Here is an 18,189-nt window from a genome sequence, read left to right as displayed (position 1 = left end):
CAGACTGGAAGACCTGCTTCAGCCTCACCTTCATCTAATCGCTGCGTCGAGCACCTCCACTCCAGCCTATCAGCATCAGACCGCGCCTCCAGCGTATCCAATCAGTGAGCAAGCCTTCGTTTAAAAGGACCTCCATCATGGCCCCATCCGTTCGCTGGCCGAACTTCAGCCCACCTCCACCCCTTCTCCACCTCCAGTTTCCCAGCTCCCTCAAGCTTCCTTCCCCTCTTCGACCTCCACCACCAGTGTCCGACCCGGGGAAGATGCCTCTAATTCTTGAGCTTCTCGTCGAAGCGCATTGCTATTGTCGACACTCGCGTCTTCCGCCGAGGTCCGAGCGCCAAATATCTCATGTCATTCATGTCAAATAAAATCATTTAATTGCAGCTTCTCTTTATTGTGAGTCTCTCCAGGTTGAAATAACTTTTAGTCTATGAGTTTCAGCATGATTACTTATCATTAAAATACAAATGAACCAGGAAGAATTTATAGATGTGAACATGTGGTCGATCTAATTTAATTTCATCAATGCAACAAAGCAATCCCTGAATTCCTTCTTGCTTGTTACTGCCACTACTACTATGATGGTTTTGTTATCCGCTGCCAGAGGCAAAAGGTTGAAAATGCTTTTGACCTTGTCTGTGTGTTTGTAGAGTTAGCAAAATATTTTCTTGAATCAATTGGCAAATTTTTATTAAACTCTCAAAGTAACTGGATAATCATCTATAACTGATTCATGTTTTTGGAGTTAAGCCCTTTCAAGATGGTTGCCACAGATAAGTTAATTTAACCAGCACAAAAATGTCTATGACTCAGCCAGTTTTACATTTATTGAGCTAAAATTTGGTTTAATGATAGAAATCAACTACAACTCATTAACATTGGAGTCAACCCAATTCACCGCTAATCAAAAATGTCTATAACTCAGCCAGTTTTACAAATATTGAACAAAATTTGGTGTGGGAATAGTTGAGAATCATACTCTAAGGTCTAGCACACCTCACAATATCACATAAGGTCACACATAACATCATTTTCAACATTTGATCAAAACTACTACAACTCTGTTCCTTCCATGAAATGATAAAACTCTGGCATGGAAGGCAGTGGGCAATATGCATTCCTTTATGGAATACTAGGTTTTTAATTTATATTGAATTATTCCAACGTTCTCTCAGAATTCCAAAAATACATGAATTTCATATTTCTTATTTCAGGTGTCTCCACCTCTCAGACCCAGCAGGCTTACACCTCTCAGGTACTCCAGCCCGAAGAAGCACTCTACCTCCGCAAGAAAAAGAAACAACCCATTCTTCATGATCCATATGCTCGCTTTTCTGCTCTGCTGTATCGCCATCCACCCCAGGAGGACCAGAGGGCCATTTTAGCGAGCATGGATAACATGGACCTAGACCATGCCACCTTCCTTTGATAGCCCCTGGAGATGAGGTTCCGACCATGTGATTTGTTCCTGTTTTCACTCCAGCAACACATTTCACAAGCTGCATTCCATTTAGAGAAAAGAACAACTTGGTTAATGGACGATCTCGACTTCCTAATATGTCCAAATAGAGGTCAACACTGAAACATTCTGTATTTGCATTACTCTGCTGTTTATATAAGATAACCTGGGTTGTCTTAAAATATAGAATCAACAAAGAATTAAAAGTTAGAGAATAAATTATTTTTTGGTAATAACAGAAATAAATAATTCTGCTGTTCTCAGTTTAAGCTAGTATCTCTTTGGGCTGCAGCTGTTGGAGATTAGTTTGTGAACTGCATTCATGAGCGAGATTCCAAAATGTCTTGAAACATTTGTAGGACTTCTCATATTCCTTGTGTGAGTCTGAGAGGTTCACAGTCTGGTTGCTTGAATTTTATTCAAAAATTTTGTGCCACATATTTCCTCTCAAAATAGTGACAAATTGTTTGTGAGTGTCTTGAACCATCTTAGTTTGGTTTCTGTAATTCTAGAGTGCTAGAACTGTACTTGACACCTCTAATGTCAGAAAACATCTGAGGCTACAGCCTCAAATGTCAAGGTTCAAAAATCACACAAATGATAATGAACAATTATTAAAAACTGATCTAAATCTGCCTGTCTTTATTCCTAAAGTGTACTTCAGAATATTAAATTATAAATGTGGCAGCAGCTGTCAAGGTGGATACAAAGCAGGCTACAGTGGATATGATGTGGACAGAGGTGGGCAACAAAATAATGTGTATGACCTAGAATACAGGCACGTGGCTCGCTGGTCACAAACACTCTAATGTTTGTGAGACGAGAACAAAAAAATAAACAATAATTTTACAGATTCAAGTTCCAACTAGTCTCCAACAGTTGCAGGTCAGCAAAATTCTACCTTTACTTTTATTAAGACTAGAAGAAATGTCAAACAGGTATGTGTCTCAGATTGAAGTTGTAGTTCTAAAGGTTTTTCACTGAAGAAGTCTGGATGGTGTCTGACTACAGTTAGGGGTGCTTGAGGACACAAAGCATGTTCTGTTTATTATTGAAACAAGTAATATTCCTGCCAAAAAATACAATGAGGCTTTTAGCAAATTCAATCAAAAACAACTTGTTTCCAAAGTTTTACTCCAGTGCAAAAACACAACTTCACAAAACCTGACGGGAATCATTCAGCTGTGCTTTTCAAAAATCTTTTTTTTTTTGCTTCTCTTTTCCAACACCTCTCTACCACTGACAGCTCTTCTCTCTTTTCTGCCCAGAAACCTGTCAACAAAGTAGTCATTCTTACTTCCTAACACGTATACCTCAGAGCACAGGACACAAGACCAAACAACTGAGAAATTTCCGCTTTTCCTTTTTCTAAGGCATTGCTGATGTTTTTCTTCTGCATTATCCTTATTCTGTCTTTCTTCTTTTTTTTAAAATGGTCATTCCTTGTTCATTTAGTGTAAAGAATGATGTTCTGTTAGCCTTTACTTACAGCAGCAAATGTCTCTGGACAGGGATTCAGGGAGAAAAAAATGAAGAAAAAAAATTATATATATATATATGCTTTGTTTCATACTTATATCCGGATGCATTCAAAAGATGTCATTTAATTTCAAAGACACTGCAATTATTTTTGTTCAAATCAACTCATTTGGTTCTGTTTAAATCACAATGTTTTGCACTGGAGCAAAAGTCTGGCCCGCTTTCTTTCCGTCTTATGACTTTTCTTTTTCTATCGCGAGGTAGTGTGAAGGGCTCCAAATCCTATTCAGAAATTCATGCCAAAAACTTTTGATTAAAACTGAAGTTCAGTGTGGAGAATAGGATTTTGTGCCATAGTATAATAGAGTTAATTTTGTGAGACATTTTTGAAAACAAAAAAATGCTTTGTTCAGCCTGAATCAGATTTTCTGCCTGCTTCACTTGTCATTTTTGAAAATTTTGTATTATAATTTTTCAATTTTGTTTTTGTGTATGAATGCCTGCCTTATACCAATATTTTTATTGATGTTATTAATTGAAATAGATCTGCTGATAGTTCATGACAGGTCAGTTTACAACATTAAAGGCAAGACAAAGTCAGACAAAAAATTTTTGTTGCATTTTCCACCTTTAGACACAACAGGTTTGCTCATGTTCTGGCTCTTGTTTTTAAACTGCATGAGTATCTTAAATCTGTTTTGATTTTAAATTTTCTGAGTAAAGAAGGTGCCATAAGTCAGCTGTATCATATGCTGCTCATGCTGCTTCTAGGCTGCTTTTTATCAATTGTTTCAATTAATTTTTTATGTTTAACTTTGAAAATATTATGTTTCCTCATCTTGTGTATTTGGGATTTCATAGTAATGTTTGTTGTAAGAAGAATCATGTTTAAAATTTAGTCAGTGGTTAGGTTACCATTTATTTCTATTTTTATTGTGATTTTGATCAGTTTTCAAAAATCAGCCACATTTTGACCAATTAAATTTGGTTGGTTTATTAGGATGTTTCCACAATACATGCTAACAGTAGGAGCACTATTGAGTTTTTATTTGGGTGTCAAAGAATATCAGGTATAGTGTACAGAGTTTTGTTCAAATCTGTTCAACAAAACTATGAGAACCACTTTAATCCTTCATTGGGAGCTAAAATATAAACAAAATGCAAAAAGATGGTTGTTAATTCACAATTCTGTCCATCTTGTGGTAAATTGATTATTTACATTGCTGTTCTAAATTATTATTATTATTATTAGTAGTAGTAGTAGTAGTAGTATTAAAAATAATACTAATAATAATAACAGGTGTGCTCTTGTTTACAGTGGGTTGCAAAAGTTTGTTTTTTGTTTTCTTGCCTCACAGCCTGGACTCTGAAGTTTAATTTTGGGGCGGTTGTATGTTTTAAACTACATTAAAGGCCTCAAACAACATTCCTTGAAGGAATGCATATTGCCTGTCGCTTTTCAACTACAAGTTTGAAACTAAAATCATATTATGTTGAGAAATGATGGCGTTATACCTGGTTTGGTCAAACCTTGAAAATAAAGCTGTGTGTGATCTCACACAATATTACGAGATCTTGCAGAGCTCAGAGGATGTGTTGGAGATGACTCTCAGCTATAACCAGATAAAAACATTGTTGCCTGTTCTTTAAATTACTTCAAAGATACAAGCTATGTTTTTTATTGTAAAACAAACAAGAAATGAAAGCAAACCTGAAAATCTGAGCATGACTGTTCCCAGTCGCTACTGGTTAAAACCACCCAGCAGCATGATGCTGCCACCACCATGCTTGACTGTAGGAATGGTGTTCTCAGCTGATGAGAGGTGGTAGATTGCCTCAGACATGGTGTTGTCCTTTATGTTTGGTCTCATCTGACCACAGCACCTTTTTTCCACATGTTCTGGGAAGAAATTCTAAAAAAGAAAGATTATCAAGGGGTGAAATAGTTTTGCAACCCACTATATCATGAAAATGCATGTTAAGTTACGCACTTATTGTGGAAATACCTTTTAGATATACCTAAAGTTCTGTTTATAATTATAACTGAAGTAACAACCTCCAAAATCAACATTATTAACTTTATTAAAAACAAAGCAGCACTAGTTTATTGCTGATTGACTAAAGAACCTGTCATGATGTTGTGTTGAATGCTGAAGTGCACTGACGATGGGATCAAACACAACAATATTTTTCTGTTCTCTATAAAGCTGATGAAAAATGAGGCTTCTCAGACGGCCATTAGGTGCTAAACAAACCATCAGGTCAAACCTCGCTTCCACTTTCATACACTCATTGTATTTTTGTATTTTTTTTATTATGAACAGCCTGTTGGAGTGGCCGTTTAAACACTCTGAAAGAGAAGCTAAGAATGTCACTTTAGCAGAGATTTTTAAAAAGCTGTTTTGTTGTTAAGTTTGTAATTTCACTTTGTTATTTTGGTCTGAAACATGTTGTAATGTTTAAAAGAAGAGGAGGATTTTCTCTTTGTGATGTTTGTGTCACTGTGGATTTTCTGGTGGCAGAACTGTTGGGAATTTGCTTGGTGGTCCTGCTTGGGCCTGTTCGCTGTAGGGCGAGAGAAACAGGACAAATACATGAAAACTACCTGCTATTCTCTCCCAAGACTTTAAGAAGTTTGTTTATATTTTAAGAAGAAAATAGAGAATTGTTTTCCAAGTTTGGAATGGTCCCTTATACTGGTATTTGCAACAAATTCCTATTTAAAGTTTAAAAGATAAAAACGGAAAAGATATCTTGTTCTGTACAAACATGTTGGATGTTTGCTAACTGGGCTGAAGTCTGAATGTAATTTTCAGATGCTGTTAGAGAGGAATCATATCTGAAAGAATCCAAAGTAGCTGAACAGAAGTACATTGGCTCTAGTGTGAAAGGTTTTTTTTGTTTGCTTTTGTTAAAAAGTAATAATATTTCACTAGAGTCACATCAGTTACCTTTTTTTAAGGGAGTCAAAATATGAAATTAGCTAAAGTTAGAAACATGTAAAGAGGAATCTGAATTCCGTAAAAGTTAGGGACGAGAGGTTTAATGCTCCACCATCCTGGGACCATCATTGTCCTGTCCTGGCGAAACCTTCTCAGACTCTGTCAGGACAGGTTATACACTAAAACATCACACCACAGTGCTACCTCCATATACGGACACCTCCAGAAATTGTCAAAGTTTTAGCCAGATGTTGCCACTGTTCATCCTGGGGTGGCACACCAAAGCCAAAAGCCTTCATAGAATTTCAGGATATTTTTTAATGCTGTTGTCAGATATAAGTTATTAGAAAAAAAATGCAATGTGGGAGTTAGACACACACCTTATGATATAGATCTACTTTAACTTTAGGCTTTAGAGTTAAAAAAAACTAACGGAGAACAGAACAGTCACAATTCAACTCATTGAAATTTGTCCTCTATTCTCTTTAATTCAGAGGAATATATCATGCATGTTGCCCTCCCACTCAATTCCAATTTTATTTTTACGAAAACACAAGATGCTGCATTATAGCCTTTTTGTATGAGAGAATAATTGTTGAGGGACTACAGAACTGAACAGTGTTCCCACATGACTCTTGACCCTGGTAAGAAAAAAGGCCTAATTAGCTTCATATAGTAGCTGTTCTGTTACTGTGAGCTTTAAATTCCCATACATACGTTTATGAACTAAAGTCTCTTACAATATCATGTCAAAATTGAACAGACCTTCAATAATTAAGTGTAACAATATTTATTGCGTAAATAAAAAATAAAAAAAACTAAATGACTGAAATGTCATTAGAATACAAAATAAATAAACAACAACAACAACAAATATTTCTAAGAGGCAGTGTGTGGTACCACATTGTTACAGTGCTTGTTGCAGCTCATTTATCATGTTAGTCCTTTCCACCCTCAGATCCCATAGAAGTAAAAGCTTCAACATTAGTTTTGTTCCAAAACCTTTGGTTCCAGATGAGTGTGATGCTGTGTGCTCTATTCACCCAATCCCCAAATCAGCTTACAAAGCTAATTAGACATTTTCAGATTACATAAGCTTTTTTTTCCAAACTGTCATTTGTACATAAATTTTTTAATATAAAAAGTCTTTAACTTGGTGCAGAAACATCTGTCCCACATCTCTCCCAAACTAACATTATACCAATGCATTAGCTTCAGGACCTCATGTTCAGTGTTCACTTAATTTAGCACAGGACTCATAAACAACCCTTAACAATGCTCTCGCTCTCACTCACAGCAGGTAAACAGTCAGAAAACATCCCCAGCTACTCAAAATAAACACACAGCGCCATGAACACCCACTGTCCAGATTTTCCTCCCATTCCATCCTTTATTTGTCATGAGCAGTTCAAAGACTACGTAGAATAAAATATACAGACACATTTGATGAGAACATTCAAAAACATTGTTTTGGGATGAAACTAATCACAGGGTTCAAAAATGTAGCAGGGCACTACAAGCATGTAAGAGGGTGTGGCCAATTTACAGGGATGGCCATTGACTTCTCTGGCTCCCACTTGGTGGCACCATGTGGAGGTGATGTGGTAACAACCTGTCATAAGCCCAGCGTGGCCCAACTTTTAAAGTGGCACTTGATGCTTTCCATACTGAAAGCAACATTGAATTTAGATGCAACCAGTCAGTAAAACAAAGTTTTTTGAACACTTCCTTTCAGTAAACCTTCAGCACAACTTACTATCTCAAGTGTGCTTGCACTCTTTTTGCAGCAGGATTGTTTTATACCCTTTAACCTTAAGGATTACATATATCTACTTTATCTTTTTCTTTTTAAAACCTCACATTTACCCAAAAAACATCTAAAAAGCAATTTTTTGAGATGTTATCCAGGCATCACACATCAACAGTGGTGACAAACTGTAGCTCACTATGACGGTGTTGAGGTTTTTTCCACTAGCAAAGGCTTTTAATTAGACGTGTGGTAAATATGAGGAAATGTGAACTAAGTATATAGAGGTTTAAGTTGTAGGATGATTATATTGTGACAAGTATGTGTCATGACAGCAAATCTAAACTCTTTGGAGCTGGCACATGTGTGGTAGGAGTCTGTTAAAACAATCGCCAGTGAACGAACATCCACTCAGAGCCAGATATGTATTCTGTTCAACAATGCAACAAAATCTGTGCTTATGTGACCATCTGAGCAGCAGCACTGAAAAACAATCAATTCAGATTTCAAAGCTTGCAGTTGTTTTTAGATGAAGTGCAGATAAAGAAATATTAAGGAACTGTGACACTTTTTATTTGACCTGTAATTGGAACCATAAATATTAAAGTTAAAGAAAAGTAATTTAACACATAAAATTAAAACCATTCATTTAGGTAATAAAAGAAACATTAAATTATAACCTCAATTCTACAAGAATTGAGACGTTGTGTAAAATGTATATAAAATCAATATGCACTGATTTGTAGAAGTATGCAGTGATGTCGAGAACAGAGCCTGTTTATAATGTGGGGGCTCCTGAGGGCCCGAAGCTTGACTTTCAACCCTGTTCTTTCAGCTCCGAGAATTCTTCTGACTTTTTCAATCTTTTAATGATATTATAAACTGTAGATGATGGGATATTCAAAGTCTTCCCAATTTTACCTTGTTTTTTCCACAAAAATTATTTTGTTAGTTTAAACATTTGATATATTCACTAGGTTCTGTCAAAAATAAAATATGGGGCTGTGAGATTTGCAAATCAGTGCATTCTGTTCTTATTTGCATTTTACACAACTTTTTCAGAATAAAGATTGCACAGTAAATAAAATAATTATTTGTCCTGTTCTCATACATAGCTTTTATTTGATTTATTAAGTGGATGATGCTTCATTTCTAACCCATTTTATGTACAACTGCAAAGTTTGGGTGACTCCCACTGTCTGTCAAGTAAAGTGATTTAATCTCACAGAAAGACAGTGCACTTGAGTTGTTTTTTTTTTCAACAAAAAAGTTATTATTTGAGTTCAAGTTGTCTACAACCTTACAATGTGTTTAGTAAAAGGAAACAAGTGTGACCAGATACAAGCCACACAAATTAAGTTTTTTTTGTTGTTGTTGTTGTTTCTTACTCAGAAGAAATTAGTACATTTATTCACAAATAGGAGAATTTGTGTTTTGTTAAATGTTTAGTTCAAGCATTCCAGTGAAAAATTATCTAAGGGATTTTTTGTTACCGTAGTTGAGGAAGTTTATTCCAAACTGCAACTTTTAGATATATTATTTTGTTTAAAAAGTCTTTAAGTAAAGAAGGAAAATTCAACGAGAACATGATTTACTGGAGGCTTAGCAGCAGATGCATTCAGGCAGATCTTCATCTAATATAATCCTTAGCTGGAACTCTGTGGAGTGTCACTTGAAAACAAATTTCCAAGTCTAGGTTTAAAAAGCTAATTTACAGATTTAAAAATACAATCTTTAGCACTGTGTAAATAATTGACCATATATATATATATATATAATTATTATTATTATATTTTTTGTAGAGGAATATATAATGCGAATTAACTTTTCTGCAGAATTTGCTGAAACCAAGAACACGTTCTAACATGGCAATTCTGTATGTCACTGATGAAAACTAAATGCTAGAAATTAGATTGTGTATGAGATTATAGACAAAGTAAATAATGGAGGAGGGATGGTACTTGTTTTTCAAAATGTAAAAGTCAATATTCTATTATTTTTATATTTTTTGTAGTAGTGCAGAATTGTACTCGGAGTAGAGAAATATTTCACTCACTTCCGCTTCTGAATTGTGTAAAAACAAAAGAAAGGGTGCACTCAATTGTACTGTATATCTGGTTACTACACCAAGAGCTTCATTAAAAGAGTATAGTCAGTTAGTTTTTTATCGTAATTGTGTAAAAACATATTTAATTCTTTATGGACATGCACCACAGTTTTTATTTTTTCAGTTATTTTTTGCCATTGTGCAGTGCTCTCCTTTAATTCGATCACGATTATGTACATCTCTGCTCAGAGATGATTGACAGTTTTTTGCATGTCCTGCAACAGCTGGCAATGTGTCTTAAAGCTGCTTTGGACCAGAAGGAATCAGATGTTTTGGATTTAAACTAAAGCTTTAGCACTATATTGAACATTTTTCTGCCTTTTGCTCAGAATTGAAAGTGGAGCAGCAGCTGCTAAAACTCACTTCACACTTAATGAAGTGCTGTTAAAAACAAAACAGAAAGGAAAAGAAACAGAAACATTATATACATTCTGATAACTGGTGCTATTTAAACAAAACATCTTTGGTGCTTTTGAAATGTTTTTTGTTTTTTCCTTGCTTCGGGCAAAATGTAGCTACACAATCCTGTACTGTACTGTAGATGGCAGGTCAGCTGACCTGGTGTGCTCATGGTAAAGATTTTACTTGTTTGCTGTCATTTCAGGAAATTCAAAGATCTGATTACACCAACGTTTTGGAGGGAAAATTCTAAACAGGAAACAATAAATTGAAAGAATATTTACTTTAATTTCTTATTTATTTTTTGGTCAGAACTTCAAACTCAGCATATATGGATGGTTGCATGTTGTCTTTGTTGCTGAGTGAAATGTCCTTACTGACCTTTGAGTTTTGTTTCAGACATTTAAGCCCCTCTAGAGCAGTGGTTCCCCAAATTGGGGTCAGGACCCAACTGTGGGTCACAAACATAGACAAATATATATTAACAGACCAAGTGTCCCTACCTTTTCTTGTTGTTGGGGTTTGAAGTCAGCAGGACCCATTTTACAGAAGTTACCATGTTGTATTTTCAGAACCAGGGTCTGCGATCTCGTGATGTGGGGCTATTAGTGCCACTTACCCCCACACACCCAATCATGGTGTCACATGAAATAACTGATTCCAGCTTAACCTGTTAAAAATAATAATATTTGAACATACAGCAGCAAGAAAAGAAATATTTGACCCAACAAGAGTAACCAACTAAAAATAAGTAAATTAAAAAAATGAAAAAACAACTGGGCGTCTATTCTGTAGTTGAAGATGATTTTGAGGACCAAAGTGTTCAATTTTTGGACAGAGAAGACAGTTTGAGAAAGGGGTGAAGGAAGCTATTTATGTCATACAAGAAAGACCAGTTTTAAACCCAGGAGGAGGTCCAAGATTTCAGCTTTCTAAAACTTACAATGGAGCATTAAGCCTGATACCCAGTCACATTTCCTCTAAATCACATCTTCACACATGTAATCTCACTGTAAGCCAGCGGGCAAAAATGACCCTCAGAAGGGAGGAAAGTGAGATTAATCGACATGTAAATTTAGCTGCATAAATGGAGCATCTCATACAGTTTAAAGCTCGGAAAACCCCACTCTATCAGCTCAGAAAGCTCCCTGTATGGGAAGTTAAACATCTTCACCTACTGAACAGAAGTCCAGTTGTTTTGTTTATTTTTTTTTTTTTTTTGATTGACATGTCCTAAATGACTGAAAATCTACATTATTATTATTATTATTATTATTATTATTATTATTATTATTATTATTTTACCAATAGCAATGACCTGTTTGTTTACATAGAGGGAACAGGATATAAAACTTGTATTGGGACCAGCCAACAGGGAAGCCAGGGGGTGGTCTTGGTCTTGATCGGAGGTTTATCACACAGTTTATGGTCACAAACCACCAAATTGGGGGTCTTGACATGATCACCAGAAATCATACAAAATTTAAAAATAGTTCCCACTGGCAAACTTTAACTATAATTTTATCAAAAAATAAAAACAATAGGTATACATAGGAAAAAGTATTATATTTGTTTAAGCTATTTGCATTGTCATTATGCTCTTATTTATTTAGTTGTTTTCTATATTTGTGTTGTTCAGCTGAGAATATTTGGGGTTGCAACTTTCTGTCATTAATATTTTGGGATTCAGAAGCTAAAAAGTTTGGGAACCACTGCTCTAGAGTCTTTCTAACAAGTCAAAAACAAAAAAAAAATAAATAAATAAACCCTACAAGTAAAATTTTAAGCAGTTAGAGGACTTTATGGGCTGGAAGTCTTCTGCAACAAAGTACTCCAAGAGCCACCAGTAGATGGCACCACTTGTAATAACTCTTTCTTAACAAACTAGAGAAACCACCAAACACGGACTCATAAAATAAGAATATGAAAGTTTTCACTTTGCATAAAGCTGATTGTTTTTGTTTTTTCATACCAAATTGCAATACAGTTAGAAGAAAAACAAACTTATGTCTCCTGATTGGTCTGTCTTCCTGAGACGTGTTGAAGTAATTTAGGAATGTGTCGAAAACAAATTAAATATTTTTTGTCAGTTTTAGGATTAGACAACTCTGTACCTCAGAAAAATATCTTCATAGAAATCTGAAGTCCACATGTGTAATATGTGCAGTTTTAAAAGTTAGAATTGTGATGCTTTTTATATTTGTTTGCACAAACACTATCAAGAATGTATGGCTGTTGTAAATCCTGTGACCCCCTCCCTCAACCCTCCCCTAAAAACTGAAAGCAACTGAACTGAACAGTTTTTTTGTATTTTAAATGTCTTGGTATGCTTGTTGTAGCTGTATATTCAGAATGGTGTATATTACAATTTTTATTTATTAAAATGTTTAAATTTTCAAAAAAGAAAAAGACTGTTCAGTGGTGGTCCTATTATTGAGCACACTTTAATCTAAAAATAAAGGCCTAGGATGCATTGAATGAATGCATACCACCCTCTACCTTTCAGGCCAAACTTTTAGACTAAACAATCTTCTAATGAAACATTAAAAAGTTAAATCCATTTTGGTCAAACCTTTAAAATATCATAATGCACAATCTTATGAAAAATTCCAATATCTTACATGATTTGTTAGTGTTTGGAGTATGTATTTTGAATGACTTTCAGCTACTACCACACCAAACCATAGCTCAATATCTGTAAAATTCACAGAGGTATTGCCATTTTTGTTTAGGCTAGAACTCAGTGAAGATCTAATAATGAGCAGAAATAGATTTAAATATTCAGGAATGACCCAGGAACCACCAAGGCTCAAGCCTACTGTGAACTAAAAACTGCTGGAACACCAGTGCCCTTGTCTTATTATTTTATTTAACATTTATTTACCAAGATAAAAGCTCAGAGATCAAATGTCTCTTTTTAAAGAATGCCCTGGAAGTTTGGTTTTACATCACTCATCCAACCACTGTCATAGAAATACACTGGAATGGCCAATTACAGCGCAGTCTATGCTAAGAAAGTGAGAATTTGTGCCGCCATCTTGGTAGGTGCTATTTGGTGTCCCTAATTGCTGCCAAAATGGCAACAGACCATTAATATCAGAGTAATAAACCTAAACTCAGCCAAGGTGCCTAATGTTTTGCCATCAGTTGTATTTATCAGAACCAGCACTTCAAAGTTTATTATGTTTCTTAGTAAAGTATTATGCTATAATAATTCATAAATGATTGAAAACATAACCTTTTTCAGTTTTGTCTGTCTTGTCCATTGTGTATGCAAATGCTGTAACAAAAAATATTTTTAAATCAAAAAAATATTTGTGCTAAAGTGATAAATTACACACCATTGTAACACTTAGTTAAATTTATACCTTCCAGGAACACGATGTACCAGTTTATTCAGTTTCAGCACTTTTTTAGCCCAGAATCAAGTGGGACCAGCTTGTACTGACAGGGAGGCACACTAATATAAAAAAATGAATACCTATATTGAATGGTCAAAAACAGCTTGACACAGAATGAATGTAAATAAAATTCTGCCCCTTAAACTTGCCTTAATGTGTTTATTGTCATATATGATGTACATCTGTTTATTTTTAAAGCTTGTTGGCTTGTCTTTTCAAAACCAATGCAAAGTGCTACAATGTCCCATTAGATATCATAAGATTTTTTTAATAGAAATATAAATCTAGTATATAGAAATATAACCTAATACACTGTATTTCAGTACTCGCTATGGACTGCTGTAATTACTGTAAAGAAGGTGCTAAGACAAATTGTACCAGCTAACTGAAAATATATGATCAATATATTTTCAGTACAACATTATATGCATTATACATTATTATATTATATACATTATACGTCATTATATAGGTTTATGTTATTAGTCTCAGTGAAAATAACTTCAAACATTGTTATTAGATGTCTAGTTAGGCTAAGCAGACATTAAAGTTTTTAATCACTTAAAGTGTAGTTATGTTCTGATTTGGTTAAAATGATTACAGCTCTTGGTAATTTTGTCACAGTAGTGGTTGCGTGCTGGGGACAGCATTTTGCTCTTTACAGAATACTCTTTTTTTCCTTGTTTTTACAATATGTATAATATGTGTTTATTTAAATAAAAAAGCCTATTTGATGTGTTTTTGGACTGATGACACAACATACAGCACACACAAGGAATTAACACCATGTGGCTTTGACATGTAAACAGTACACAGTGATAATCATTGAACCTATCAAGATGGAGGCCACAAAGCACTGTCAGTAGCTGTATCAGTATATCTCTAGTTCAGTGGTGCCAAGCAAAGAGGAAGCTCCTGCTCTAAAAGAAAAACATTCATCCTGAAGACTGGAATGGACTGCAGCTGCACAATGGGAAAAGCTAAATGTCTTCTGGAGAAAAGTGTGATGGCCGGACAGGACAAATATTGAGCTGTTTTGTCACAATGACAAGAAGTCTGTTTAGGGGAGAGAAGGTAAAGCTTTCAGACCTAAGAACACTGTACCAACTGTCAAGCACAGTGGTGGTGTCATGATGCTGTAGATGCTAGACTACTGTGGAAGGACTACCTCCAAATTCTTACCTCAAATCAACAGCTGGACGACTGAAATTTGGATACAGTTGGGTTCCAACAGGACAATGATCCAAAACACACATCAGATAGAATTTTTTGCAGCAGCAGCAGCAGGAGGAAGTCTTTCCACTATGATGCACAGAGGACATTTTCTTCTTCTCAAACAAGCTCCTAAATTCAATAAAAAGCCCCAAAGTTCAATATCTACCCATCCGTTTTCTTTAACCCACATCACCTTTCAGAGTCACAGGGAGCTGGTGCCTATCTCCAGCAGTCATGTGTGAGACGAGGTGGGGTACACCCTGGACAGGTCACAAGTCCATCATATGGACATGTACTGTAGAGACAAACAACCATTCACGCTCTCACTCACAACTAGGGGCAATTTATTTACAACAACTGTGTTCAATCTGCAGGTCTTAGTGCCCAATTCTGATTATTTTTGCTGAGTGTTTGTTCACATTCAAATTTAAATGTGACCATCATCAGACTCCAGCTACAAAAGTCTACGGCCCTGAAGTGACCCTCATGCGCAGAAGAAGATGTGCTGTCACACGCAGCACACTGTGTTTATGGAAGTAAATATGGATCATACAAATGTTAGCATGTATGTATTAAATCTGAAGTTGTTGTGCAGTTGGAGCCAATGAAATTATTATCTGCCATGCATGTTTCATGTTTACATTTGATAATGACACTTCCTGACTACTGAATTGAACTTCTGGAACAGGAGCAACATACTGAAAGTAGAGGAGAGAAACAGACTCAAGTATTGATCTCGTCATGATAGTATCGATCTGATCTGACAACAACATTAGTATCATATGTTGGGGTAGATTCTCAGTCATCCAGAACATAGCAAATCTAAAAAGCCAAAAAATAATAATAAAAAATGGACAAAGTAACTGGACTTCTATTCTGAATCGACTCATTAAGAAGGCAGACTCTATGGTGGGACTGAGCCTTGACTCTGTGGAGAAAGTGGTGGAGCAAAGGACACACTCCAAGATCAGGGTGATCATGCCCAATCAGGGCCATTCCTTGAACTGTCTTCTCTCATCACTGAAGTTCAGTGAGCAGCAGACTCCATTCGTTGAGGTGCTCTACTCATTTGTCCCTCGTGCCATGAGGCTGTATAATTCTGTCACTCCTGGCAGTAATAAGGGAAGCCAGCTGGTTATGTCCCCTAACATAGTGGTTGCTTTGATCGCCTCTTAAATGTTGTCTTATTTATTTGTTTATTTTTTAATACTCCATTTTTATCTGGTGGGTCTTTAACTTATTGTTTATATGAATGGGAGCTACAGACCACCACATAATTTCCTTTGGGATTAATAAAGTATCTATCTATCTATCTATCTATCTATCTATCTATCTATCTATCTATCTATCTATCTATCTATCCATCTATCCATCCATCGCTGAAGACATGATGAATTCCGAGCTACATACAGGATGATGTTGGTAATTATAATATCAATATTTTGATCAATCCCCATAACCCTACTTCATTGGCAGAAAAGTGAGCTTGCTTTTTTTAAAAATTGATTTGTCAAGTTCAGAATGTCATACAAAATCATATATGGGCAAAACTAATTGGATTTGGGCCACTTTTGCCTGCAGTGTGAATGTAGCCTAATAAACCTAACATGTTTTTGGTATGTGGGAGGAAACTGGAGGGCCTGGAGAAAACCCACAAGTGCATGGGGAGAATGTGTAAACTGTAAACAAAAGAACTTCATTGTGTTTTTGCGAACTCACAAAAACCATACAACAGGGTGCAGAGAGAGGATCTGTTGTGTTGTATGAGGACATTTGGAGTGACAGATAAGTATGTTAGACTGGTACAGGACATGTCTGAGGATAGCAGGACTGTTGGTGTGACAGAGGTCAATGTGGAGGTGGGACATCCACAATGCAGTGGAGAGCCACTAGTGATACTGTAGCCGATGTTACTCAACTCTCTTTAGTATTGTATTATAAAGTTTTAAAACTTAAACTTTTTACAAGTGTTTTTTTTTTTAAGTTTTGTATAAATCCATTTTTAAATGTGCAGCTGATAGAACTTAAGAGGTATCAGAAAATCAACAGTGACCATATTCCCATCTAAAATCAGTTTATTTTAACAGGAGGTTTGAATCTGCTGACGGATCACCAGGCTGAACGCTCTGAAAGTGAAGATCCAACAATCACCAGATGTTTCCAGCTGTGCACGCAGACCACTGATGAGACGTCCTTCAGGCAGCAAACTGAGTTAGATCACCATGAAGGAAAGCTGGTGATTCAGCAGAGGAAGCGAAAGAAGCTCTTTTTAAATGTTAAAAACATGCTTTAAACTTACTGCTGTTTAGAATACTATGAATGAGAAAACTAATTATACTATAAATATGGTACTTGATTCCTAATTAACTAGTTTAGTTTTATAAGGTATTCAGAGGTTGGATCATGTGTTGCAGCAGGTTTTTAATGATTTTATAAATTTATTTCTGTATTTATTAACCTTGTGATGCCAGCAGTGTAACTCCTCTGTCCAAGGCTAATTTCTCCCAAGGGAGACAAATAAAGAGATTTTGACTTTAACTTTTTTGAAATCCTCTAACTCCTAGTTAACAGTTCCTACAGCATCAGACAGAAACATGCTACCAGATTACACTCCTCATCTTAAAAAGAGTCTGACCCAAGGTTTTACTCTTCAAAGGTCAGGAACGTCTGAAAATGGAAAAAGATCAGCTCAATAATTTTCTGTCTTTAAAAAGAAGTCATGTGTTCACTTGATCTCTGTACTTGTTTTACTTCTAAAAAGCTTCTCACTGTTCTTATTGTTCACAGTCCTTTTAAAATCTTTTTTTTTTCTTTTTTCATTCATCTGTCTGAAAAATGCTGATTTTGTAGCTTCTGCTTTTATCATTACTGTTTGTGGACTTCCATTGCTTCCTCTTGACCAGGTTGTCATTGGAAATATAGTTCTGAACTGACTTACCTGTAAAATAAGTATTATTATAAATAACCATTAATTTAACAGGTAAGTCAATTCAGAACCATATATATTGTTGTTATACTATTATCTGCTAAATTGTTTACTATTATGGTTATTATTACAATAACAATGTATATCAATGAACTGGTATGATAGAGTACATGTAAAATTTGGCTCATCTTACTCACAAAAAGTCTTAATTTTGTAAATCCTCAGCATTATTTACACAGCCCTGGGCTTATAAGATTTTTAACTTTAGCAAGATGGCATTGCATTCATTGGCCCAAGCCTTTAGAGCAGCATGTCATGTCTATAGTATACTGTTGTCACCTGTTTCTACTTCCTTGTCAGCTAAATCTTTATATTAAGTCTTTTCCAGCATATTCTCCCTGGTTTTTGAGACAGGTTGGTTTGCAGACACCAGAAAACATTTACATATTACTAAAAAATGACTGTGTTTTTTTGTTTGTTTGTTTTGTTTTGTTTTGCATTTGGACTGTTT

General features: G+C 35.4%; 1 protein-coding gene across 1 annotated transcript in view; it reads left to right on the top strand.

The window, feature by feature from the left end:
* Nucleotides 1–8,598, top strand: part of LOC108245953 (protein turtle homolog B) — a 202,803-nt gene extending 194,205 nt beyond the window's left edge. The window contains exon 20 of the mRNA XM_017433219.2: nucleotides 1,218–8,598. Within this exon, the coding sequence (XP_017288708.1) occupies nucleotides 1,218–1,432 (215 nt within the window). The 3' untranslated portion in view covers nucleotides 1,433–8,598. The remainder of the gene's footprint in view (nucleotides 1–1,217) is intronic.
* The last annotated feature ends 9,591 nt before the right edge of the window (nucleotides 8,599–18,189 follow it).

Source organism: Kryptolebias marmoratus, linkage group LG13 (genome assembly GCF_001649575.2).
Source record: "Kryptolebias marmoratus isolate JLee-2015 linkage group LG13, ASM164957v2, whole genome shotgun sequence".
Lineage (NCBI taxonomy): Eukaryota > Metazoa > Chordata > Actinopteri > Cyprinodontiformes > Rivulidae > Kryptolebias > Kryptolebias marmoratus.
The sequence above is the reverse complement of the archived record's forward strand: the minus strand, read 5'-3'. Positions and strand labels throughout refer to the sequence as shown.